At 42.1% G+C, this 26,145-nt stretch overlaps 1 protein-coding gene and 1 long non-coding RNA gene across 2 annotated transcripts; one reads left to right on the forward strand and one right to left on the reverse strand.

Moving 5' to 3' along the window:
• The first annotated feature begins 2,916 nt into the window (after positions 1–2,916).
• Positions 2,917–4,200, forward strand: LOC146676594 (uncharacterized). The gene is made up of 3 exons (XR_014910558.1): positions 2,917–3,298; positions 3,385–3,502; positions 3,634–4,200. It is a non-coding gene; the product is annotated as an uncharacterized LOC146676594 (long non-coding RNA).
• Positions 4,201–23,426: 19,226 nt separating this feature from the next.
• Positions 23,427–25,845, reverse strand: LOC146676595 (uncharacterized). The gene has a single exon (XM_085401216.1). It carries the CDS (start codon positions 25,761–25,763, stop codon positions 23,427–23,429), a length of 2,337 nt encoding a protein of 778 aa, XP_085257342.1. The 5' UTR covers positions 25,764–25,845.
• Between the last annotated feature and the right edge of the window lie 300 nt (positions 25,846–26,145).

Below are 26,145 nucleotides of genomic sequence, written 5' to 3' on the forward strand. Positions count from 1 at the left end.
ATCAGAAAGGACCCTAAATTTAATTAGGGATCGTTTCTTCTGGCCTAAGATGCAAAGAGACATTGAACACTTTGTCAGTAATGTTTGTGAGTGTCTCAAACAGAGGAAGCCAAACAGACAGGCACGGGCACCTATGTTGAGCATAGAGACCACTCATCCATTTCAGTTGGTTTCAGTTGACTTTTTGCACCTGGAGCAATGCAAGGGGGGGTGTGAATACATACTTGTAGTTATGGACCACTACACCCGCTTCGCTCAGGCCTACGCAACTACAAATAAGACAGCTAAGACTGTAGCAGAAAAACTATTCAATGATTATTGTCTCAGGTTTGGTTTTCCAGAAAAACTACACCACGATTTGGGGCGAGAGTTTGAGAATAGACTATTGCACCATTTAAAAGAACTGGCTGGTGTTAAAGGGTCACACACTACTCCTTATCACCCACAAGGAAATGGGCAGACCGAAAGATTCAACAGGACCTTGCTCTCGATGTTAAGAACACTAACAGAGGAACAGAAAAGAGACTGGAAAAGCCACCTCCATAAAGTTGTACATGCCTACAATTGTACTGTTAATGAGGCCACTGGCTACCCTCCTTTTCTCCTAATGTTTGGTAGGTCACCACGGTTACCAGTTGACCTTCTCTTTGGCATTGAGCAGGAGGACAGTTCAGGCTCCTACCAGGACTATGTGGACAGATGGAGAAGGAGAATGGCTGAAGCTTACACTGTCGCCTCCAAAAATGCAGCTAAGTCAGCTGACCGAGGTAAAAGGCAGTACAACAAAAGTGTGCATGGTCCACCACTTCAAATAGGGAGTCGTGTCCTTGTTAGAAATGTTGTGGAGAGGGGTGGGCCAGGTAAAATCCGCTCCTATTGGGAAGACAACATCTACATCATTAAAAGACAAAAGGGAGAGGACAGTCCTGTGTTTGAGTTAGAGCCAGAGAATGGTAAAGGCAGGACAAGGATTTTGCACAGGAATATGTTGTTGCCTTGCGATTTTCTTCCGCTCCCAGCAGATACGGAGGCAACTGTAACTAGTACTAAAACAAGGAAAAGACATTATAACAAACGGAAACAAACATGCATGACTCCGACACAAGTGGGGAGTGAGGAGGAGGAGGACACAGATGAGTTTTCTGATGCGGTTTTCACCTGGCCTTATCCTGAGCCTCAGTGTTCACCTACATTGGACCCCACAGCGGCAGAGTTTATGCCACTAAGGGACGGGGGTGAGCCAGATGAGCTTCCTCACATGTCAGGAGATGGCCAGGGGGACCCCAGCCAAGCTGATGAGGAGAAAATGGACAATAGGGAACCAGAGGATGTGGCTATTGTGGGGGCAGGGGAGGTGGACAGCAGCTCTGATGTCGAAGAGGCTTTGGAAACAGACCAGCCAAGTCCATACCCAAAGAGAGAAAGGAGGAGACCACAGACTTTGACCTATAGTAAACTTGGACAACCAAGTCTTGAAGAAAGAATAGTGGCCACCAAATGTGTGAATATTCAAGGTTACTGGCGACCTTGGTAAAAGGGGAAGATATAATGTTTACACTTGGTACCCCTATTTCAGATTGTAACAAATGTACCTATGTTGATTGAAATATTGTGACACATGGATTGCAGGCCGAACATGTGTATGAGTAAAGGGAAGATGCTTAGTGTTCAGATGAGATGTGGACAAAGTTAATGCCTTTACAGGAGAGTACAAATAGCATGGTAATTTGATAGATTGAATTGTGGACAAAAAAAAAAAAAGAAAAGCTGAACTGATTATATCAGGAGTATACACAACTACAGTGCACGGTAGTTTGGGTAACTTAAAAAAAAAAAAAAAAAGGGTGTAATGTAACCTGGTACATAGTCCATGCCATTCTATTGTTCTCTATGGATTGTCGATTATAAGGTACATTTATGTCGGGACGACATTTCTCGAGTGGGGGAGAGTGTGAGAGATACACATATCGACGGGGCCGGGTTATGTTAAAAAGTATAAATGGTTATACTTTGTTCATTGGTTCAAAGGTACCCCACACTTCTTTTTTGGTTGCTTGTTTGTTCTGGTATATTTTTCATTTGAACTGTTATTCTGTCAGAGTACTTATATTTACAAGATGGCATTGAACGCCCCATTGGTGTGTTAGGAAAACTCTGTTGTACATATGTTCCTTGAAGGGGTTTTGGAGTGGTTCTTTTTCCACCGCAGCAAAGGGGCTAGGAGTCGGAGAGGAGCTGCTGTATGTTTTTGGTATGATCGGATTGTGAAATAAAGCATATACAGTGTGAAAGCAACTCCAGGAGTCATCCCTGCCTTAAAGCTGCAACACTTCCGTACATACTGGCGATGGGTATTTATGTACCTCCATACCGTCAGCTGTGAGGAAGACAAACTGTCTTAAACACAAACTGCGGCGGTACTCCCAAGCCAATGGCTTCAGCCGCCTGATGCACAATAGAAAGCAAATCAGTACAACGCCTAATGCAGGTGAAACTGCTGAAACCTAACAGGGGAATAAGACTCCTGATTGAAACCAGCTGTGTGAAGCCACAGGCTTACTCTAAAAGGCAACAGCGAACCTTAAACTCTCACCAATCAAACTATATATAAATAATCCAATAAAACCTACAAACTCTTCTGTTGACAAGTTGTTGTGGCTCCTCCAGCAAATGTCCGCAGCAGGCTAAACATGAGGACGCTGATGACGACAACAACAAACACATGAGATGCACTTCTGCACTATTTGCTCCTTTAATTCCACGTGTTACTGTCCACTATACAAATCAGCACATCGAACTATTAAACAAATGCACAGACTGCACAAACACAATGACTGCAACTCACAAAGAATTACACCAATTACTACACCAAACTACAACATCGGCCTATGGCATCAATTAGTGCATAAAACTAGTGATGGGACGTTCTGTATCGAGGCTTCGGAGCGTGTGTCGAGTAATGGAGGGGGCGTTTCCGCGAAGCGCGTATCGAGGCTTGCTTCATTTATGGGAGGAGCTGAAAATGATGACGTCCGAAGCCTCGCTGCCCGGCTGTACCACGTGACTGGTTCATGAAGTGGTTCGAACTTTGCCGCGAGATATGACAGCGATATAAACCCCTCAGACTTCATTCAAAAATGTGGGTGTTTGATGGAGAGTTGCGGTTAGTGAGAGTTTGGAGACCGTTTGGAGGTTTATGAGAGTGAGGAGAGAAAGTCAGGAGAGAATGGAGCCAGCTAAGAAGAGGAGGATGTCCTCCCCTGTGTGGGAACATTTTGATCTTATTCCTCCCAACAAGGTATGTAAATTTCTACAGAAGATGTATTTTCATGATACTGATGGTGCAATACAATTTATATTGAGCTGTCTTGACTTTTGTACAAGGTGAAGTGTTTTCTATGTGCCAGGGAGCTGGGATATAACAACAACACCTCATCCATGCTTAGGCACTACAGAGCTTTGCATGAGAATAAGGGGGACACCGATTGTGGAGCAAGACCAGGTGAGCCATCAAATGCCATGATAATATAGCATGCAGTAATGTTACTAAATGATATAACAATATTATACAACTGTTATAAGTTACGTATGTGATATTTATATTTGTGCTTTATCTTTATTGTCTTTCCTCAGGAGAACAATCTCAAATAGATGAAGACCTGGTCAGCATGGTGATTGAGGACTCCCAGCCATTTAGCATTGTGGAGGACAAAGGATTCAAAAGATTTGTTAAATCATTAAATCCTAGCTATGTTCTCCCCACTAAAAAGGTCATAAAAGCAGTGAAAATTTAGTTTTTACAGAATAAAATGTGAACAGGCAGGACAAAGCCTCAGTGTGTAGCTGTCCATACCTCAACGTTACAAAAGCACAACCACTGTCCACACCCCAACCACACCTCACCTCACAGTAAATGATCATTTCCATTTCAAGCATTTCCAAATAATCATTTCCCATACTGCCACTATAAATATACACAGTATACTGCCATCACTACAATATACATGTTTTACACACTCCTTTTGTTGTTGACATTTACAGGCTGTGTGCAAAATGCCACACTCTTCAAATTCATGCCAGCTATTATTTTTACGTCCAGTAGGTGTCCTGCTAGAGCAAATGAAGCTTCATGAAGCTTCGCGTTGGGGTGAACCAATTGGATGAAAAGCTTCAGTGCTTCATGGGGCTTCATCTGCCCATCACTACATAAAACATACATCAAGTTACAGCCAAAAATGCATCAAAATGACTCAAGCTGGGGTCAACAGGTTTCCCCTCATGCTCACCCGACCTTTCTGCTCATCAGGTGCGGTGAACAGGTGAGTGCAACCACATTTATCACCTAACACGCCCACGAGTCACGCCCCACACCCGTGCACCAATACAAGTTGTGCATTTAAACCAACCCTCTTAATCCAAAACAAAAAGGAACAACTCATATGGCTCCTACACTTGTGCTCAAGAACTCAGTCCTATATTTTAGGTTATTCTGAATAACTCGTTCATGCCCTCTCTTGGGAAAGAAGCTGTCGTGGTTCCTGGTCCTAAATCTAGTCGTCCAAAAGTTCTAAACGACTTCAGGCCTGCTGCCCTCACCTCAGTCTTTGAACAAATCATGAGAAATGTGATTATGGAAGACACTGAACTTCAGCTTGATTCAATGCAGATTGCACATAAGCCCAACAGAGGAGTGGAGGACACGCTTTTGATTCTACTTCACCTGATTGTCAAACATGTAGAGAGTAAAGGACTTCAGTTCATCGATTTCTCTGCTGCTTTCAATAACACAGCCCCAGATTTGAATCAAAAGACTTTTAGAACAGTTTGAAATCCGGACAAACCTGATCAAGTGCAGTCATATAAATATCTTGGGGCCATTGAGTCTGTTTTATCATGAGAATGATGCAGGACAAAGTCTTATAAAAGCAGCTTTGTCCCTGCTGCCGTCACTAAACTTAATAACTAATAACTGTTTTTCTGATTTGATTCATCGCGTCTAATTTCCAAATATGTGTCTGTCAGGTTTAAATCGATGTGTGTGTTTGTGAAGGGATGACAAATGCTATTATTTTTCTGTAAAGCAAATTTACGTAAAAGTAAAGTAACCTTGATATGTCAGGATGTAGATGTCCCACCCAAAAACGTCATCAGCCCTGAAACATCGGTACTGTTCCAGGCAGCATTGCTGTCCACACGTCCATCAGAGTGTTAGAGGCGGCTGTCACAGATGTTGCAGTCTGCTCTCTGTTTCCATGAAACAACCACACTTGAAATGATCATTAAAGCTACCTGTACTAAAGGAAGCTGAGAACATGGCAGACGTGGGACTGACTGTGATCAGACTGTGACGATTGTTCTTGAGCAGATCTACAGGTCAGCTGTTCCACATCATGTTTCTAGGATGGAGCCGTTTGGAATAATGCCGCCCTCTGCTGGACAGATATCGTGTTGTCCCTGAGTCCTTCTGATCCTCAGCACTTTCTATCAGGAGACAACGCACTCAGGTCCCATCTGACGTTGTTCACTTGATGTTCTGAAGCCCAGTACGGACCTTAACACGGGCTCCATGTGGACACATTAGATTAACTGTTTTTTAAGACCAGTTTCTTGAATTACATGACGGTGTGGTTTTTATTTTGTGCTTTTACTGCAGAGAGAGTCTCTGTGGAGGTTGGATGTTCTCCCCGTGTTTGTGTGGGTCCTCTCAGGGGACTCTGGCTTCCTCCCACAGTTCACAGACATTCAGGTAGTGGGGTTAGGTTAACTGGTGAATAAGTGTGAGCGTGAACGGTCGTCTGTCTCCTCACCCTGTGTTAGCTGGGATCCACTCCAGCTCGTACATGCCCGTCAGGCACCGTCCTCATACCTGTTCTGGTAAATCCAGTCCTGGAAGACACAGCTCACCTGGAATCTGTGTTCATGTTATAAAATGTTACATTTCATTAGAAGTTGGTTGTATTCCAGTTTTATGTTGCAGTTTTCACTTTTGAAAGGGAAGGTTAGTCCAGCTCAGTCAGATGCTGAATGCTCTCTTTCAGTACGTTGTTGTATTAAACGATGACTCAGCAGACGACACATTGTAGCCATGTTAAAAATCATGCAACAGACCCTTGGTCACGATGTCGTTGTGGGGATGTCTAAAGGCTGGCTTCCTTCTAATAACTGTAACAAGTGTTTATGGCGCTCCTTGTGATGCTGGGTCAAAGTTCAGCCTCTGAAGACCTCGACGTGTTTGAAGTTATCCACAGGGTGCGAGGTCCACTTCAAAGGTGTTCTATGTTAGATGTTGGTCAGGTTAATCAAAATGGAAACTGTTGAGTTTACACATTAACCAACATGGTCCAGCACTAAACATCGTAAAGCCTTTAGTTTTTGGAGAGAGGATGCTGCCATCAAATTCAAAATGGGCTAATATTTTTCTTTAAATGTTTCATTTTCTCACTTTGTTTAAAATACTGGTTCATAGGATTTGCAAATGATTGAATTCTGTTCTTAATCATATTTAACACAGCGGATCAAACGTGGGGAAGTGGGTGTTATATTCAGATTGTGGGATACATTTAGGAAATGTAAAACTTTTGATGTTAATGTTGTTTATTTGCAGGGTTTAAAAATAAATGTGTTTATTGTTTGAAACTCATACTTGGCCTTCTACTCTTCGTGGCTGCTTAACGAAGCTAACAGGGTGGACAGTCTGAGGAGCTGGGAAAGAAAAGCGTCTGAACTGCTTTAAATTTCTTGAAGACGTTTTATCCAAGAAGTTTCTTCAGTTCTGAGAGAACGGCGCGGCGGTGGGTGTGGATAATGTTGCCGAAAGAAAACGGCGGAAGAGGGGCGGCTGAAGAGTAAACTTTCAGAAGTAAGTACTGAATATTATGTCACTTATTTATGTGCAAATGTTTAATAATGAAGAACATTAAAACATTCCTGTTGGCCACATGTTGGCAGAGTTATGTGACATTAGTGATGTTTGTACTTTCAGCGTTTACTTGGTTTTAAAGCCTTTACTTTAAAATATACGCTGTTCAATAGTCGACCTTAATCCTACAGAGAATGTGATGATTTTGTGGATAATTAAAGTCAGTCATATATCCACAAACACAACAAGCTGAAAGTCAGTGATGCTGCTCGGTTTGCAGTCCTGAATATCACGGCACAAGCAGGATTCACTGCACTGTTAATGTTAGCTATGTTATATTGCTGCCTCTGTTCGGTGGTGTCGAGCCAAACGGACTTTAACGTGTGTTTGAACGAGCTGACGGTTCACTCGTTAAGCTGAAAGAAAGATGCTTTAATCACAGCAGTCACACATGTGTCCACTGCACCATCTGGGAACTCTTCTTGTTTAGCACTCGTAATAACACAAACACTAAATCCTCCTTCTCTGGTGCTGTTGTGTAGCAGTGTGTACACCTGAGACTGTCACCTGTCTGTCTGTCCTGCACAGGGCTGAACTGGGACAAAAAATCGGCCCGGGCATTTTGACTAGAGACCGGCCCACCAAAAATGTGATGTCATTCAGGGGTAAAACCGCAAAGGATTCTGGGAACTTGTGGCAAGAGGTACTAGCGCATGCAGGCTTTCAATTGAACTCAGCTACAGAGCGATAAAAAGAAACACAAAAAATAGCCGGTGTTGTGCCAAAAAGTGATTGTCTGCCAAAAAGTGATTGCTCGTATTTAAATTGCTATAAGTAACTTGTTGGGCTATAATATGTGAAACATATGTCAAATGCATCCCTCATGGATGACATAAAGTCATCTCTCCATCTCCATCTCCTGCTCTTTTATTTCTCTCTCTTGCTCCATCTCTCTCTGCTGCTCTTCTGTCTCCTCTGTCACAGACTTCTCCACTTTTGATGATAAATCAGCCTGGTGCAACATGTAAGGATTGGCACAATTTGTTAAGATTTTGAGGAGTTTGAGAAACTAACCTTAAGCATAAAATAAAATTTACTATCAGTAACTTCATAGCACCCGCCCAGCAGTATATAAACTCCGTCATGCTAGCTAGTACCAGTTATTCTAAGCGACTGTAAAAAGTCAGCACAACGAAAACAAACTACAACTAAACTTGGTTTATATCTGACACAGATAGACAGCAGGTCATAACTTCTTACCTGAAGTTCAGTTCCTCTGCCACTATGACCGGTGGCGGCCTCGGGTCTCTCCTCCTCTTGCCTCCCCTTTCCCTTATCCACCTGCTGGCCTCCACCACTTGCTGATGTTGCTAAATCTGTGGAAGCTATGCCACAGCTACCGCCAAACAATTCAGTTATTTTTACACATTTGGCAGCGTCTGCCTGAAGGGCTTGTTTCTTTTTGGCCCTAATTTTTTCTGCACCTCCTTTCCTTTTTTTGTTCTCCATTTTCTTTAGTTCATCTATAAGATTGCTAAACAAGGGGGAGGGTGCATCCGACCTCCTCGGCTGTAATTGGTCCAGCCCAGAGTCGATCATGACCAATTGGCCAATCCAACACCTTTCATTATTTATACCCTTCCAAAAAAAAAAAAAAAATCGATCGGCCCATAAAAGCAAAAAATCGCCAGCGGCCCACCGGGCAGATGCCCGGTGGGCCCGATGGCGAGTCCAGCTATGGTCCTGCACTCTCTCTCTGTTTCTTTCTCTCTGATTGTGGAATAAAAGTATGAACATGTGTTTATAAGTCACACTTGTGTTTGAATCCTGCAGCTTATCACACATTTGATTTCCATGTGTGACGACTGCAAGTGTCCAGAGTGAGGACAGACTGAGGGACCCACTGCTGCACATCATCTGTGAGGCTTTGCAGCCCTGATGATCCACCAGGACAAACTCAGCAGTGTGTGAGGAAGAGGAGGAGGAAGAGCCAGCAGCAGCTGACAGATGGAGAGAATAGACAGACTGTTCCCTGTTTGTGAAGGACTGCTAGGAAAGTTTAACATAACTGTCTGTGCTGAATCAGTCTTATTAGGTAATGTTCAAATAATGTTATCCTCCCAGTGTTTTCAGTGTGGGAGAAAGTACTCAGGGCCTTCAAGTTACACACTATGAAAGGCAGCAACAAGTTTAATGTTCAGAAACCTAAAGTCTGTATCAGCAGCAGAATGGAGCTAAAATAAATGTTTGTTTCAGTTCTATGAAGCTTTGAGTATTTTGGATCAGTAGCACTGCTGTGTTTGTTGCATCATATTGCTGTGATTGTTTATATGCTTTATATATTCTGAGCTAAGTTGATCTATAGTGTTACATCATATTCTATAAGGATGTTATGTGTTTGTAGACTTTCTGCCCAGTTTGACCCATTTAGCAGAAGTCAGCCTGTTTAAGGCTCTGATGTCTATTCTGTATGACTTAAAGCAGTTATGACATGGTCTGATTTTCTCACCCAATAAAGGAATATTTCATTTATCAGTCTACTCTTCATTCTATCAGACACAGTTATCACAGCTCGTACATTTGCTTTTTACACATATATGTAAGCACTGAGCCACATTTAGTAATGCCAACATATTAAAAGAACAATATTTCTCTCTTATATATGATACATCTATATACACACTGTCACAGATACTTGAGTGTCTTTGAGTGAAGATTTAAGGTGATAGGAAATATAAATAACTGCAACTTGAATCTTTGACACAGAGTTCATGCTTCAGAGTTCAGATGTTCAGAGTTCATGGACCGTTGAGGCTGCGAACTTTAAGGCTGCAGACCCTGAATTGGGATACAGCCATCGACTGTGGAAACCTTGCAAGTGGATCGTAAAGGTTGTTACAGAGTCTTTCATGTCTAAATTTGCCGTTAATAATTATATAATTGTAGGAATCATCTAGTTTGCTTACACTGATTACGTTGGCACTTTGTTAGCGCTACAACAACGGTCAGACCCCCGAGGCATCTAAACTTTAGTAAGAATGTGCACTTTTGACACCTCTGGTTAGCATTTAGTGGTCAGTTTCAAACGTATTTGATTTTTGCTTGTTATGAACAAATTCACTTCACTACTTTTCATGATCTGTAACATCAATGCACATTGTTCCATTTACTGCATATTGCACTTTATTCATGTCTCTCATTCCACCTGCAAAAACATTGTAAAGGTCGTAACAGAGAATTTTATATATGTATAAATACTAATATTCTCTATTTATTCTGTTTTATTGCCCAGATGTTAGTTAGCCTTTGTTCAGTTGTCTTTTATATGTCAATAGATACGTATGTCACAAATAAAAGTTTCTTGTAAATTATGTTTTTGTAAAGAATTTTCTCCCAAATCTCTTACATGCTAACTGTAACGTGTTATTTCTGCTAAAACCTGAACTTAAATGTGTATATGGTGTTTATCTGTTTTTCTCTCTGTTTTAGATGCAAATATCAAATTGGAGTTCTGCCTCCAGGCCAGAGTTGCAGGAATGCACCACGTGTTGGCTGTTTCACTGCCCTCTGTGCCCCACTTTCAGCCCTGCTGTCAGGGCAAAGATTGAGCAGCATATAAATGGACACATTCAAAGTGCTTTGCCTTTCAAAGGTATGTTGGTATTAAATATACCTCATAGTTAAAGTCATAAATATGCACTTCTTTTCAGCACCTCTGCAGGTCTTTGTTGACTTAAAAGTTATTTTTCACATTGTACAGTTCAGTTCATTCATCAGCGAGAGAAAAAAGTGTTTTCATTAAATATTTTTCCTGTTCACCACATTTCCTGACAGCTCTTGTGATCCACACCATTTTGCTTTCATTATTGAGGACGGCTTGGATATTTTTGTTAATATGTACAATCTGATTGTTAGATAAACTGACTGCATTCTATACAACTACATTTAAATTACATGTTTTTTCTTTTTTTCTCTCTTACAGACAAAATGATGTGCCGGTGCACTTTCACTGCCCTTCTGTAACATGACAGTCATACAGCGTGGGGATATGGCAAGGCAATTATTGTCATGTCAGCATTCAGGACTGCTCCCCACTGAACTCTCCGTGGAGCCTCGTCTCCCTCTCCATGTCTCGTCTCCAGCATCTAAACCATTTCCTGAATCTTGGGTAGAACATTCATGTGCTCCACCCTCTGTGCTAAATGAAACTGGGGCTTGTGGAAAGTCCATGAAAATGAAACGTCCTCACTGTGGTCTTAGTCTTCTTACAAAAAAACTTCAAGGCTCACATGATGAGGAGGCATTCAAACAGGTCAATAGATGTTTGCCTGGCCTGTCATCCACAGTGTTTTTGTGTAGAGGGACTTCTTCCTCTTTGTTTTTCAGTTTGCAGAGGACATGGAGCTCTTTTTAAAAGCATGTGCTGACGAGCAGAGACTACAGGTCAAAGCGATGTTTGACATTTAATGGACAGATGAAGGCACTGGCTGTTTGTTTGTATTTTTTTATCTGTTGTTTGTTTTTCAGTGTACAGAATTCCAGTTAAACTTATTATAAAATGCTGTTCACTTGTTTCCATACTTATAGTAAAAAATTTAAGTGTAAATGCAACAGCATTGTTTATACTTGTAACTTCAGAGTAAAAAGCTTATTGTTGATATTAACATTAATGTATTATCCTGTAATCAATAATATTTTTATACATTTTACGCATTAACCCTCTGATCTCTATCCTGGCCATTTGGGGCCACTTCACTTCTCCTTGTTTGACTGCTACACTGCAGTGGACCAAAAGAATGACGCAGGTTTGATCTTAAGGCTCTAATAGTTGTGTGTGTTGTGCATGACATTGCAACGCAAACATGTATTTGCAAGATAGACTGGAATAAATTATGATGCATCAAATATTACACAGGCTGCAGTGAATTGTTGTTGATACAGGTTATTGAGCTTTGAGTTTCCCAGTCAAACGTAGCTTTGACACACATGCTAACACTCTTACTCTTGTACATTTCATAACAAGACACCATAGCCAAAATATTAGCTCTCAAAAAAAATTCAAAGCTGCAGCTGCAGCACACACAGCAACAAACACTGTTAGTAAATGTGTCCTGGAGTTTCTGCAGGTGCAGAAAGTGCTGCTGCTGTAAGTCAGCCTAACAGCTTCCAGATCACTGATATTTCTGGAAAGATGGCAAGAAGGGCATCACAGCTCATTTCTACAATCTCCCAGATCTTGGAATACAAGCCCCTGTCCCATGAAAACCACTTCACAGTAGTAGGAGTCCACTAAAACCTACAAATGAAGAGTGATCCTGGAAGAAATAGGGCGCACACTAGTGACCTCAACAGTTGCAAGACAGCCTTGTCCCCGATGCTTATATGAAAAAAATATGAAGATTTATGAAACCATTAGGACTTTATTACTGTTTTATCTGAAAAGCTACTGGTAATATTTAACCTAACTGGGATTTAAAGTGTAAAAAACAGAATGTAGATAAAATTTTGGTTTTGATGAAAAGGAGTGGAGCTTGTGAGCCACAATGTAAGCAGTGTTGCTTTGCTGACATGCACTCGATGCTGGCAGTACAAGCATTGTAGTGGTTCTTATGTTTTTGTAAACTAACTGTATAATATATTGAGCCATTCAACAGTACACAAATGTTTGTAGGCTCCTTTTTGTATGCAACCTGCATGTCTTTCTGAATTAATTGTTTGTTTATATCATGTTTTTCAGGAAAAAGAAGAAGTTAAAGTCAAGTGGAAGCCCTGCTCAACATGGTATGTAGTAACAACTTTGTTGGACGGGAACAGACATTCATACTGTTGATAAATAGTTATCACCTCAATTTGAATTCATGTATTTGGACTAAACTAAATTGGGAGCTGTTAGCTGTCAAGCTGCTCCTCTGTGAGGAGCTTGATAGCTGTCCACCTCCAAAGTCCATTATGAGTTTTGGAGGTGGACATGGTCAAGACTTTTAAGAGTTGGCGTAAGACTTTACTTCTTTATAGAGCTTATAGTTGGGGCTGGTTCAGGTCAGCCCTTAGTTATGCTGTCATAGCACCAGACTGCTGGGGGTTAGTGTCTACTCGTGTCATTGTATATATCCAGGAATATGTGCCTGAGGATAGTTGTCATGAAATCAATATTAAATCAAAGTTTTCCTTAATGACCACAGCTGGCATGAGTTCTCCAAAGCTGCCTGCTGTCTCAGGATCTGTCTCCAAAAAGAACCAGGGAGCGCTAACATGTTATGTTCTAGACTGATGAAGAAAATGCACATTAAACATAGTATAAACTCACTATGTTAAGTAATGTGAAGAGGATGCCTTTAGCTCCTATTGGGTTGGTTCCTTGATCAGTGCAATACAGAATCATTCATCTGGTTTGATGTAATGTCCTTCAAACACGTCAAAATGAGGCTCTGTAGTCTGTGTGGCCTCCACATGCCTGTATGACCTCACTACAACACCTGGGCATGCTCCTGATGAAGTGGCAGATGGTCTCCTGATGGATCTCCTCCCAGACTCCAGGACTAAAGCATCTGCCAACTCCTGGACAGTCTGTGGTGCAGTTGGTGGATGGAGTGAGACGTGATGTCCCAGATGTCCTCAAATGGATTCAGATCTGGGGAATGGGCGGGCCAGTCCACAGCATCAATGCCTTCGTCTTGCAGGAACTGCTGACACACTCCAGCCACATGAGGTCTAGCGCTGTCTTGCATTAGGAGGAACCCGGGGCCACCCGCACCAGCATTTAGTCTCACAAGGGGTCTGAGGATCTAATTTCAGCACCTAATGGCAGTCAGGCTACCTCTGCCGAGCACACGGGGGGCTGTGCGGTCCCCCAAAGAAATGCCACCCACACCATTAGTCACCCACTGCCCAACCATCATGCTGGTGGATGTTTCAGGCAGCAGAAGGTTCTCCAATATGTCTCCAGACTCTGTCACAAGTGCTCAGTGTGAACTTGCTTTCATCTGTGAAGAGCATAGGGCGCCAGAGGCAAAGTTGCCAAGCTTGGTGTTCTCTGGCAAATGCCAAACATCCTGCACGATGTTGGGCTGTAAGCACAACCCCCACCTGTGGACGTCGAGCCCTCATACCACCCTCATGGAGTCAGTATCTGACCGTTTGAACAGACGTGCATATTTGTGGCCTGCTGGAGGTCATTTTGCACAGCTCTGGCCTTTCTTTCCTACCCCACAGTACCTTTCCTTATCTTTTGTTTCCTACTTAGTCTTTGATCACGGTTGTCTTTCTAGATAATTAATGTCATTTGTTCTGGGGCGAGTCACTGGCTCGGGTGCATTCTGGGACTGTCAGTTCACCAGTGTGCTGGCATGCTTCTTAACAAACACACCACTACAGCAAACATCTCAGTTGTACTTGTTGATTTCTTCAACAAAACACTGAACAAAACATGTCCTTGTGAGTGTGCTGCCTGGTGCTTTTACATTTTGTGGTAATTTGAGCAGCCCAGAAAGCATCCCATGAATTCAATTATGTTATTGTATCTGAACATGTACACGAGTCATTAAATTAGATGGGAAAGAATGATTCAGGGTAAACAACTGCACCAAGGGAATTACATTTTTCTTCTCAACATGTAAAATGTCTGTTGATAAGCAATTTCTGAAACAGACATTATAAAAATCACATTAAACAGATGTGATTAACTTTTTATTCTAGCAAACATAACATCAATGATGACACAATCAGTCTTCATCAGAAGTGCTCAAATCACTCTCATCGTCTGAAACGTCCTCCTCCTCCTCTGAGTCCATTTCCAGGAGTGGTTGGTGGCTGAGGATTCTCTTGTACACGTCCTTTACTTTGAGCGTTTCAGCTTTCAGTTCACTTTGTTTTTAAACCAGGCTATGGAGTCCTTTCTGTGCATCCTCCGACATGCCAACAAGGGAGGCTGTAAAAACAACAAAACTATTAAATATAAGTAAAACAAACAAACAGACAAAAAAACTCACCTCATAAACACAAGGAGTTAGGATCATGTAATTAAACTTTTTTTAAGGGAGAAGGCAGTGTTAGCTAGCAACCCAAATATAGGTAAAAGATCCAGTAAGACTTTAGCATCTGCTATTATTTTCAATCAATTCATCACCAAATGTATAAATAAATAAAAGATGTGCTTACAGTCTGAGGAGATTGTCCCCAACACCACAGATCGCATTTGCAACACTGTCCAGTGATGCTGCATCTCCCTGCAAAGGATCATCTCCTCCTCTCTCAGGCGCCTCACAGCCATCACCTTCTCAAAGACCTTTCTCTTTGTCCGGAGGTCAGCAGCAGCTGCAGTTTAACAACATCAGATGGGAAAACATAGCAGCATATTATGATTCAAGAACAAAAGATTCAACTGCTGCTCAGATACTGGGAGTTTGTTTAAAAAGGATATTTAGAAATCAAGAGCTTACGTTCACTTGTGCTCTGCCAGGGCCAAACGTCGCTCTGCATGAGGGCATCACTGGATACGATTTGCTTTGTTGCTTGTTTCCTTGTTGTAGTCGTCAACAGCAGCCGCCAAGCGTTTCTTCTCATCTAAGATGACCTTGTGAATTCTGTGTCGCCTCTTGTTGCTATCTGTAAATAATCATAAAAAGGAACACCTTCACATAATGCATATATTTACATTTTAATCTACACTCATCAATTCGTTTGCTAGAACAAATCACATCCAGCTCAAACAAACCTGGATCTGATTTTATTCTGTTTACAAAGTAGCTGTACAAGCTGTACAAACTGAGCATCAAACGGTCCGTTTCAAAGAAACTGTGACACCATTTTGTCTGTAAAGACTTTGTGTTCGCACTCTGATGATGACGACAAGCTCCTCTACTCGTGCCTGCAACGCTCCAAGGCTGCCATCAGTTTGATCCGTTTCTAAGTGAGAGGAATATTAATCAGAACACAGGATGAGTAACAGTCACCAAACTACAGTGGACTCTGTAATCACTGACTTGATGATATTCATTATAAGACATCTGGAGCCTTCATGTGCTGCATTATCATGAGATAACAAGTATGTTGGTGTTCAGCTTTATAAACCAACTAGTACGACATCACTTCAACCCAGGTCCAATCCAATTTGATCAAACGCAACAACTCTGCCATCAATTCTGCTTTTACAAGCTTATTTTTCATTGTTTGTTGACACTGTCAGAAAGATCTTAACTCTAAGTTCTTTAATGAGGCCATGGTGGGTCCTGTTGTTATACACGAGTGCATTATATTGAGACTCACCTTCAGCCCATTGCTGCAGTGTGTCGTCATCCACACCCAGCTCATTTCTGCTCGCATTCAGGCTCTCCACTTGTTCTCTAAAGATCCTTATGATCTAAGAATACATTAATAAATGTCATTCATATGGACATTTTTAGAGTACTGGTGTTTCCCCCCCCTTACCACACACATTAAAATGGGTGTTGAAAAAATGACCTTTAGATATCTCTGGCTCAAAGTGCGGCCCAGTTGTTCCACTTTCCTTTTGTTCCAGCCCAAAGCCAGGAGGCTCAGCATGTCTGTTCGCCCTGCATTTCAGTTAGTATACAAATAAGAATGAATGAGCAGGAGACTGAGTGGAATCTCACACACAGACACACACCTGCTTTAGACATGTACTTCGTTGTGATGGCCGCCCTAGACAGGAAACTGTTTACTTGCTCCACCTCTTCTCCAACTGTAGAACCGGCCCCATCCTGAAACGCACCTCCCCATTTGATCTATAGAAAGGAGGTCACAATACATGACTGCTGAATTCATTCAACCTTATAACAAAATGTCTTAAACGTATCCAAGACTACAAGCTGCAGTATACCTCGCACATCCAAGTGTGAGCTACTCAAAATGAAGTACACATTAAGATAAAGTCAAGTAAATAGTATTACGACAACACCAAGAGAAAAACAAAATAAATATCCACCCATCCAAATATGTATCCACACACACACACGTATGAGTATATGGTTATGGCGTTAACGTCATTTTAACAAGATTAACGCTGACAGCACTGATATATATGTGTATCTTACATCATTTGTGTGTCTCTGGATGTATTTCACAAACTCAGCAACTTCCTCATCTTTCTCAATGAAGACACCTTCAAAGTTCCCCTGCTCTGAAGTGCTGAACGAACACGGTGACAGTTGTTTGAAAAGAAACATCAAAATACAATTTTTGTACAAATCCATATTTGATTTATGTACACAATGCATAACGTACCTTGCATTTGATTGAAAGCGATAAAGCTTGCAGTTTCCATCAACTGAGACGGCGAGCATGTCTGGAGTGCAGGCAGGGCAGCTAAAGCATGGCTCCTTGCACATCCTGTCCACCTCACACTTTACAGCACTCCACTCCAAGAAACTTTTGCTGAAGGCATCAGCTGATATTCGGCCAGTCTTTTAAGTAGAGGACAAACAACAGAATATTCACGGACAGTCATCATAAACATTGATTTGCACAATTTCCTTAAACTTGACAAATTTAGAAACTCACCCTTCCAAAATGGGCTGTTCGTTCATCCAGCACTTTGACAAAGGCCTTAAGTGACATCCCTGCTGCAGCTTCTTAATGTCATAGAAAGACTGAAAGACATCCATTGAAAACAGGGTGCAGAAATTTAAGGTGCCAGGCCAATATCCACCACCCTGGAAGTCCTTAACTGAGGGGGACCACATTAGGCCACAGCTGGTGCAGCTCACCACTGGCAGTGCAAGGTTATAACGGCCTTTAGGAAGGATAAGGAGAAATCCAGTCATGGCTCAACAAAGACATTCATGTTTTCCCATGTTGTTTTCAAAGCGGTCTGGTAAATCCAAATGACCTTTGACAGGTGCCCACATATACTGCGGGCCGAGGGTAATTCAAAACAATGTAGCAATGTACAATTTGCAATAAAACCTGCAAACACATCTATTGTGTATGTACTGTGTGACAAAAGAGCAACTTACCATTTATGGTTACAAGAGCCACAATTGCACCGGGTGAAACCTCAACGTTACCTGCTGGGCAGTCACACACAGTCTGGTCTTTGCACAGGCAACAGCCGAACTAACATTAAAAACACACAATATATATAAAAAGAATTGGAAATTAAATGATACACAATAAATATACAATAACAGCACACACTCATAGTACATAGCAATAAATGCATAAGACTTAAAAACCGTACATATTGGATTGTGAAACTCTGATGAAGGCTGCAAAAACCCTCCTGTTACTGCCTCTCTGCTGTGCAGGACAAAGCGTGTGTGAACTGCAATATCACAGTCAGCACAAAGGAATGGAAGAGGCAGGCAGTCCAGACACCTCACAACTACTTGTTTGCCACACTGACACACACGGTGTGACTGTGGATCCAGAGTAGCTAACATATTGTCTATAAGACAAGGCCTGGCCTCTTTCCACTTTAGCAAGGACACCATGTTTCTGATCGCCCAGTGAGTAGCAGCTGACTCAGACAACGTCTCACAAGTCATGGCTGCGTCCTCTTCTCCATCCTCCAACAACTGAAGGAGCTCCTGACGAAGCACCTCAGTTCCACACACTAACAGAAAAAAAATAAAGAAACTCTTCCACAAAGTGAAAAACACTCTAGGCAGTATGTTTCTTAGGACTGCACAAAAGCCCTGCCTCACTCAACTATAACAACAAATATAAAAGCAAAGGAATCACAATATATACAAGAAGGTAAAGTACCTTTTGTTGGGTTGACACTGGCAACATAACTAGGTTCTTCACGTGGACACTGATGCTGATCTGCAGACACTGGGGGGAAAAAGAGATTGAAGAATATTTACTTACTGAAATTCTTTGGTGAAAACAAGTTGTGAGATAAAATCAATGGTTGTGAGAACACTGACCACGTGGCAACTAGTACTTCGACTGGATGATGGTCTTTGAGGAATAAAATCTCCCTGTCTGTCAAGGGCGGCATCACTTACATTTTGATTAGATACCTTGAGTTTGTAAATGATCAGATTACATAATTGGAATACAATGTATCCAATTCAGGGTTGCAGGAGGATGAAGCCTATCCCAGCTGATACAGGACAAAGACAGGCTGCCAGTTTATTGCAGGGCTAACACGATATGTGTAACAGAAAATCCACTTAAATGTTTGATATTTCTTATAATAATCATAATTATGACTATTATTTAAAGGTTTCTTTAAATAATACATTTTGATTTTTTATAACCTCTAAAATATAAACCTGAGCTGTTTCAGATTCTGACCTCTGACCTCACTGCAGCTCCCTCTTGGAAGTACGTCTGCTTCTTGTCTACCCCCAGTGATGACCGCCTGCCCTTGATATCACGTACTGTACCTGAGGAACAAAAAAGGACAAACACTTGCCTTCATTTAAGAAGTACATTCATACAGAGGTAATCTATGGAAACACACTAGTTCACCCTTTGGGAGAAATCAGTTCCTGTGAAACATTTCTGTAAATGAACATCATGTGGAGAATGAATGAAATGAGTTCTTCAGGTGACTCAGCAGTCCCACACTGACAAATGAAATCTAGTTAAACTATTAAGCATATTTGCTCTTCTGAAATCTGTGTTAAACAACAACAAACATAAATTAGTAACAAAAATACAGCTGAGTAGAGGCTTTACAAACCACCAGCAGCCATAATGCTAAATTTTAATCTTCAAATGTTTCTGAGCCGTCTTCAACCTGCTTTTAACACATTAAAGTCCCACAGTCAATGCAGCCTGACTCAATCCTAGATGTTCAGCACACAGAGACACAGAGGTGCCGTTTAAAGTTTAGTGATAACCTGAGTCACTGATCATTTGCAGTATTACAGAGTCTGGCAGTCTTTGCATGATGTCCACGTCACTGTGAGTTTCTAGCTGACTCTCAGGTGTGACAGGTGTGCCAGCAGGAAAGAGTAATAATAACCTGCATCCTGAGGTTTGTCATGCAGGATTAAAGCAGCCAGGCTTTGTTCACACAGCTAGGATTGTATTTTACACTGACCCTGGGTCAGTATAAGTATCATACAGTTTAAACGAAGCACTGAAACTTGCACATATTTATTACAGATGCACTGAAGCTAATCGAGATATTTGCTGTCAGTCTGTGGCTGCGATTAAACACTTTACTGGAAACTTTATTAACTAGTAACTTCATCAGTCATGACAGAAGCTAATATTTCTGTGCTAACATCGTTTAAACAGTAACAGCTTTCCTCCAATATAAGCTAACGTTTACACCGTAACTTTAAGCTAGCACCACAAAGACGGTAAAACACGTAATAACATCTACAAATGCATCTTAAAGCTGTTATATTAGCACTCGGTGTATTACTAACATAACCACATTAACATTACTGACACTCGCTGACTTTTAATAGTCATTCTATAAATGCTGTCCGTTTAAATGGTCTTACCTGGTGGTCCATATGGTCCATAAGTGAAGCAGAGGGAGCCTGACCATGCGTCACACGTTTGACGAGTTGGGAGTGAGAACGTGTTGGGCTATAAGGAACACACTCACTTCCTGAGCCCTGGGCAATAAGAGACGTTTTGTGTTTTATGATTTATTGATATGTTTGATCCTTTCTGACCTGCGTTAATGAAGCAGTCATTAGAGCACCATGTCCGCTAGAATAGTTCTGTAGTTTGATGCTTGAGTCGTTGCAGACTTGTTGAAACTCCCTCACCCGTCAAAGCAGCGTCTTTGTTATTCGCGTCCAGCAGATGGCAGTGTTTCACTGTCTGACGGCTGTCTGAAGCTTCAGCTGGATTATCCGTTTGCTATGTTTGCCATGTTACAGTGGGGAGGAAAAACTCCTTTTTAACAGGAATATCTAGACATGAGTGATTACTGCAGTGGGGCACTATCTGTGCTATCTATAAGAAATGTTAGCAACAATAAAACTCTGAGGATCAGGGCTCCATTTCACTCCAGTGTTCAGTGGCATTTTAAAAGAGTGAATACCGACGCTGAATGTCTTTGTAAAGCAAAAGCACTTTGTTAGCCTTTACAGAGCAAAGCTATGGATCAATGTGCAGTGAAGAAAAATCGAGGTGGCCAGTCTGTCCTTTCCTAACCAATCACAGAGCTCCTTACATTGTTGCGCTGGAGAATAACTAAATATAATATAAAGATGATATTGAAAATAATCTTTTGTAGAGTCACTACTTAGTGGGCAGAGGACAGTTATCACTTTGCTGGATGCTTTAAAGTCGCATGTTCTGTATTTGCTGTATGCAGATTAGCAGGATATTAACAGATTAACAGCTTTTATTAGACTTCATATGATAATCAACAGTGAAGTGTTTCTCTTTCAGTGTTTATTCTTGCTCATTGAATGATCTCTGTTCAGATAATATGCTGCACTCATCTCATGTTTCTTTAAATACGGCATCACTTGTCCAGCTGTCAAACTCTGAAAGAGTTACAGTTTCACCACTGAGCACTTTGAATGGTTATTCTTTTATTTAAAAGCACTTATTCTAGCTGCATCATCAATACGACAAAAACAGTGACTTCAACAAAAATTTATCTAAAAATATTTAGGGGGAAATGTTCCTACACCCCTCATGTAAATGTTACATCTCCAAAAGGGAGAAATAATCAGAATAAGGCGTAATCATTGTCATGATAATAATGACCATGAAAATGAAACTAGGCCTACCTTTAGTTCAGCACACTCAGTGTTGCATAAAGACATGCGAACATGCCATCATCCATTCTGGAGCCTACTTTTAAAAAGAGCGAGCTGTTTATTCTGGCTGAGTAGCAAACAGAACCAACCATGAAAACCTAAACTGGGAAAACACTCGGAAACCTTGAACACTGGGAATATGGAGACACAGGGGTAGGTGAACAGACACTGACAAAGGACAGAGGAAAACAGAGACAATATATATAAGACAAGAAGTAACACAGACACCCTTTTCGGTGACAAAAATGAGAAAATATCCAGTGAAAGGCAGTTCTCTTGGAAAAACTGCCTTATTGATGTCAACAGTCAGAGAAAAATGTCTGATAGGAAGGCAACCGTAGCTCATACAACCATTTGTTGCAACCAAAGAATGCAGAAGAGCGTTTTGGTCAGCTAAGAACAGGAAATTGAAGCTACAGTTCTCAAAATTTGACATGAGAAGATTGGATAAATGTTGCCTGGTCTGATGAGTCTTGATTTCTGCTCTGACATGCAGATGGTCGGGTCAGAATTTGGCATAAATAGCATGAAAGGATGGATCCATGCTGCCTCATGTCAGCTGTGCAGACTAGTGGTGGTGGTGTCACTGTGGGGGGGAGGGGCGGTATTTTCTTGCTGAAACGTTACATAGTGTGTGTGTGTGTGTGTGTGTGTGTGTGTGTGTGTGTGTGTGTGTGCGTGCGTGCGTGTGCGTGTGCGTGTGTGTGTGTGTGTGTGTGTGTGTGAGAGAACAACTTGAAACAAACTGCAGCAATAAGGGCAAACTAGTGCACAGTTATGTTTACGTGAGCGTTATTTTGTATGCATTTGTACAGTTCCATAACTGTGAGAATACATTGATAGCATTTAACTCTAGTAACAGGCATTTGTACCAGTAAGCATGAAAAAGTAGGGAAAAGAACTAGTATGTAAGCACTGACTAGTACTGTAAAGTATATGTGTATATAGGGCAATCGTGGCTCAAGAGTTCGCAGTTCATCCTGTAATTGGAAGGTTGCCAGATTGAGCCCCGCCTCCGACAGTCTCGGTCGTTGTGTCCCGGGGCAAGACACTTCACCCGTTGCCTACTGGTGGTGGTCAGAGGGCCCGGTGGCGCCAGTGTCCGGCAGCCTCGCCTCTGTCAGTGCGCCCCAGGGCAGCTGTGGCTACAATGTAGCTGCCATCACCAGTGTGTGAATGTGTGAATGACTGAATGTAGTGTAAAGCTCTTTGGGGTCCTTGGGGACTAAGTAAAGCGCTGTACAAATACAGGCCATTTACTGTGCGTGTGTTTATGCTCAAGTGTATGAATAAATTAGTCAGTTTTAAACAGTTGCAATTTAAACAGTAGAAGAGTGGCACTATATTTATATATTTATAAAGAATTTCAAACAACAATTAATTGATGCTCAAAGCAGGTTTATTTAATTAATATCCAGATTTCCAATTAGTTCCCAATTCATTCAGCAGCAAATCACATCACCACTCACTTCAAGGCTGTATGTATTATTGTAAGGTAGACCCTACAATAGTACATACAGAGAACCCAACAATCATATGACCCCCTATGAGCAAGCACTTTGGCGACAGTGGGAAGGAAAAACTCCCTTTTTACAGGAAGAAACCTCCGGCAGAACCAGGCTCAGGTCGGGGCGGCCATCTGCTGCGACCGGTTGGGGTGAGATAAGGAAGACGTTTGTTGTAGGTCTGATTGAAGGACTGATGTGATGGTAAGTTGTCTGCTGTTCCGCTTTGAATATTGAGAGATTAGTTGATGGATTTCAGGCCAAATTGTGCCCAAGTTTAAGACCATATTCATTGGTTGTTTTTGTTGATGTTATTGTTTTGGGCTTTTTTTCCACAAGAATTTTCTAGCTCCCCTAGAATTCTGGCCACCCAAATGATGATTGCTGCTGAGAGAGCACAAGGTTTTGTCCCCCTGTACTATTCATGTCCGTGCAGGGGGTTCTCCTTGAGAGGCCAGGGTCGAAAAAGGGATGCTTCAGAACCTCCGAGGGTGTTATGCGCTGATTTGCATCCAAGGCCAACATTTCTTTGATTAGCCTTACAAATAATGTTTGGCCATTTTCCGGTCCTCGCCTAACCTTCAGCAGTTGTTCGAGGTCATCGAGACGCTTAAGTTTTATATATCGAGTTTCCTTGGATCGATAATCTGTCTCGTATTGAAATTGTTCTTGGGTCTTAAATGTCCAGCGCTGTTCGTTGTGGTTATCCTCGATGAAATAGCTGTCAGTGTACAAGCCAGACTCTAGAAGATGATCTGGTAGCTGACCCTGGGTTTCAATTATGAATTTCAAAACGTCATAATCGTCTTCCCCAGGATAGAGAGGCACCCCTGTAGCAAGCTCCACAGCTACCAGCCCCAGAGACCACATGTCGATTGCTTTGTCGTATGGAATGCCAAGCATAACCTCAGGTGCACAATAACCAATTGTCCCCACACGGTCACCAGGAATCACTGCAGAAGCAGGACATGCGAGGCCAAAGTCTATGAGTTTGACTTTGACGGGAGACTCACTGCGGTTCACAACCATGATGTTTCCAGGTTTGAGGTCAGCATGCACTATTCCCACAGAACCCAGGTGGAACAGAGCATTTGCGAGCTGATGCAAAATTGGCCTGAGTTCTCTCATTGGGAGACCTTGGTTATTCCGGTCCCCAATGTAGTCCCACAGGCTTTGGTCGAGGAGTTCGAAATTCAAGCAAATGCGCTCTCCATCGAGGAAATAGCCGTTCCATTCGACAATGTTGCACCTGTCTGGATCCAAGCGTCGTAGCTGCTCCAGGATGAAAATTTCCAGTTTTGCCTGGAGCAGAATTTCAGGGTCGCTCTTGTTGACTTTAATAGCAACCGTTTTGTTGTTTTTTGTATCGCGACATCTGGTTACCAAACCAAAGCCTCCTTCTCCAAGGAAGGCCTCTACCACGTGGTGATCTCCTAAAATGGTCCCTTTCGTTATTTGAAGATCATCTTCAGAGGCAGATGGGTTGGCTGAGGTGTTGATGTCTCTTTTTTGAGGAAATTCAACTGAGTTTTGGAAACTGCAGCTGAATTTTTGCGATCCATGACTTTTCCAGCTTGAAGGCTGCTGAGAGAGCACAAGGAGTTCTCCCCCTGTACTATTCATGTCAGTGCAGGGGGTTCTCCTTGAGAGGCCAGGGTCGAAAAAGGGATGCTTCAGAACCTCCGAGGGTGTTATGCGCTGATTTGCATCCAAGGCCAACATTTCTTTGATTAGCCTTACAAATAATGTTTGGCCATTTTCCAGTCCTCGCCTAACCTTCAGCAGTTGTTCGAGGTCATCGAGACACTTAAGTTTTATCGATCGAGTTTCCTTGGATCGATAATCTGTCTCGTATTGAAATTGTTCTGGGGTCTTAAATGTCCAGCACTGTTCGTTGTGGTTATCCTCGATGAAATAGCTGTCAGTGTACAAGCCAGACTCTAGAAGATGATCTGGTAGCTGACCCTGAGTTTCAATTATGAATTTCAAAACGTCATAATCGTCTTCCCCAGGATAGAGAGGCACCCCTGTAGCAAGCTCCACAGCTACCAGCCCCAGAGACCACATGTCAATTGCTTCATCATATGGAGTGCCAAGCATAATCTCAGGTGCACAATAACCAATTGTCCCCACACAGTCACCAGGAATCACTGCAGAGGTGTTACATGCGATGCCAAAGTCTATAAGTTTGACTCTGACTTGAGACTCACTGCGGTTCACAACCATGATGTTGACAGGTTTGAGGTCAGCATGCACTATTCCCACAGAACCCAGGTGGAACAGAGCATTTGCGAGCTGATTCAAAATTGGCCTGATTTCTCTCATTGGGAGACCTCGGTTATTCCGGTCCCCTATGTAGTCTGACAGGCTTTGGTCGAGGAGTTCGAAATTCAAGCAAATGCGCTCTCCATCGAGGAAATAGCCGTTCCATTCGACAATGTTGCACCTGTCTGGATCCAAGCGTCGTAGCTGCTCCAGGATGAAAATTTCCAGTTTTGCCTGGAGCAGAATTTCAGGGTCGCTCTTGTTGACTTTAATAGCAACCGTTTTGTTGTTTTTTGTATCGCGACATTTCGTTACAACACCAAAGCTTCCTTCTCCAAGGAAAGCCTCCACCATGTGGTGATCTCCCAAAATGGTCCCTTTAGATATTCCAAGCTCATCTGAGCCGAAGGATGGGTTGGCTGACATGGTGTAATGTGTCTGTTTGCGCTGTGGATTGGTGAGAAACAAAACTGAACTTGTTTTGGTTTCTCTCGTAAATTGCTCTCAAAACTTCTCGAAAGGGTTTCAGTTGCTGCAGGTCAACGTCCGTTAAACATAAAGTAACAGGTGAGCGCTCCTATTTATGGGTTTTGGGATCAAAGCAAAGTTATGACGTCAGAAAGGATCAAAGCAAAGTTACCGCGTCACAAGCGATCGAAGCGATTCTAATATGTGCGCATGCGCACATATGAGAAGCGATCGAAGGGATTCTCATATGTGCGCATGCGCACACACGTGCTTGTTTGTGTAATATTGTTCACACTAAACTTGACCCTAATCAATTTAATATCAGTCAATCAAAGAAAAT

This window comes from Rhamphochromis longiceps, linkage group LG3 (genome assembly GCF_057381845.1).
Source record: "Rhamphochromis longiceps isolate RC_006_pf linkage group LG3, R_longiceps_female_GT1.1, whole genome shotgun sequence".
NCBI classification, from domain to species: domain Eukaryota; kingdom Metazoa; phylum Chordata; class Actinopteri; order Cichliformes; family Cichlidae; genus Rhamphochromis; species Rhamphochromis longiceps.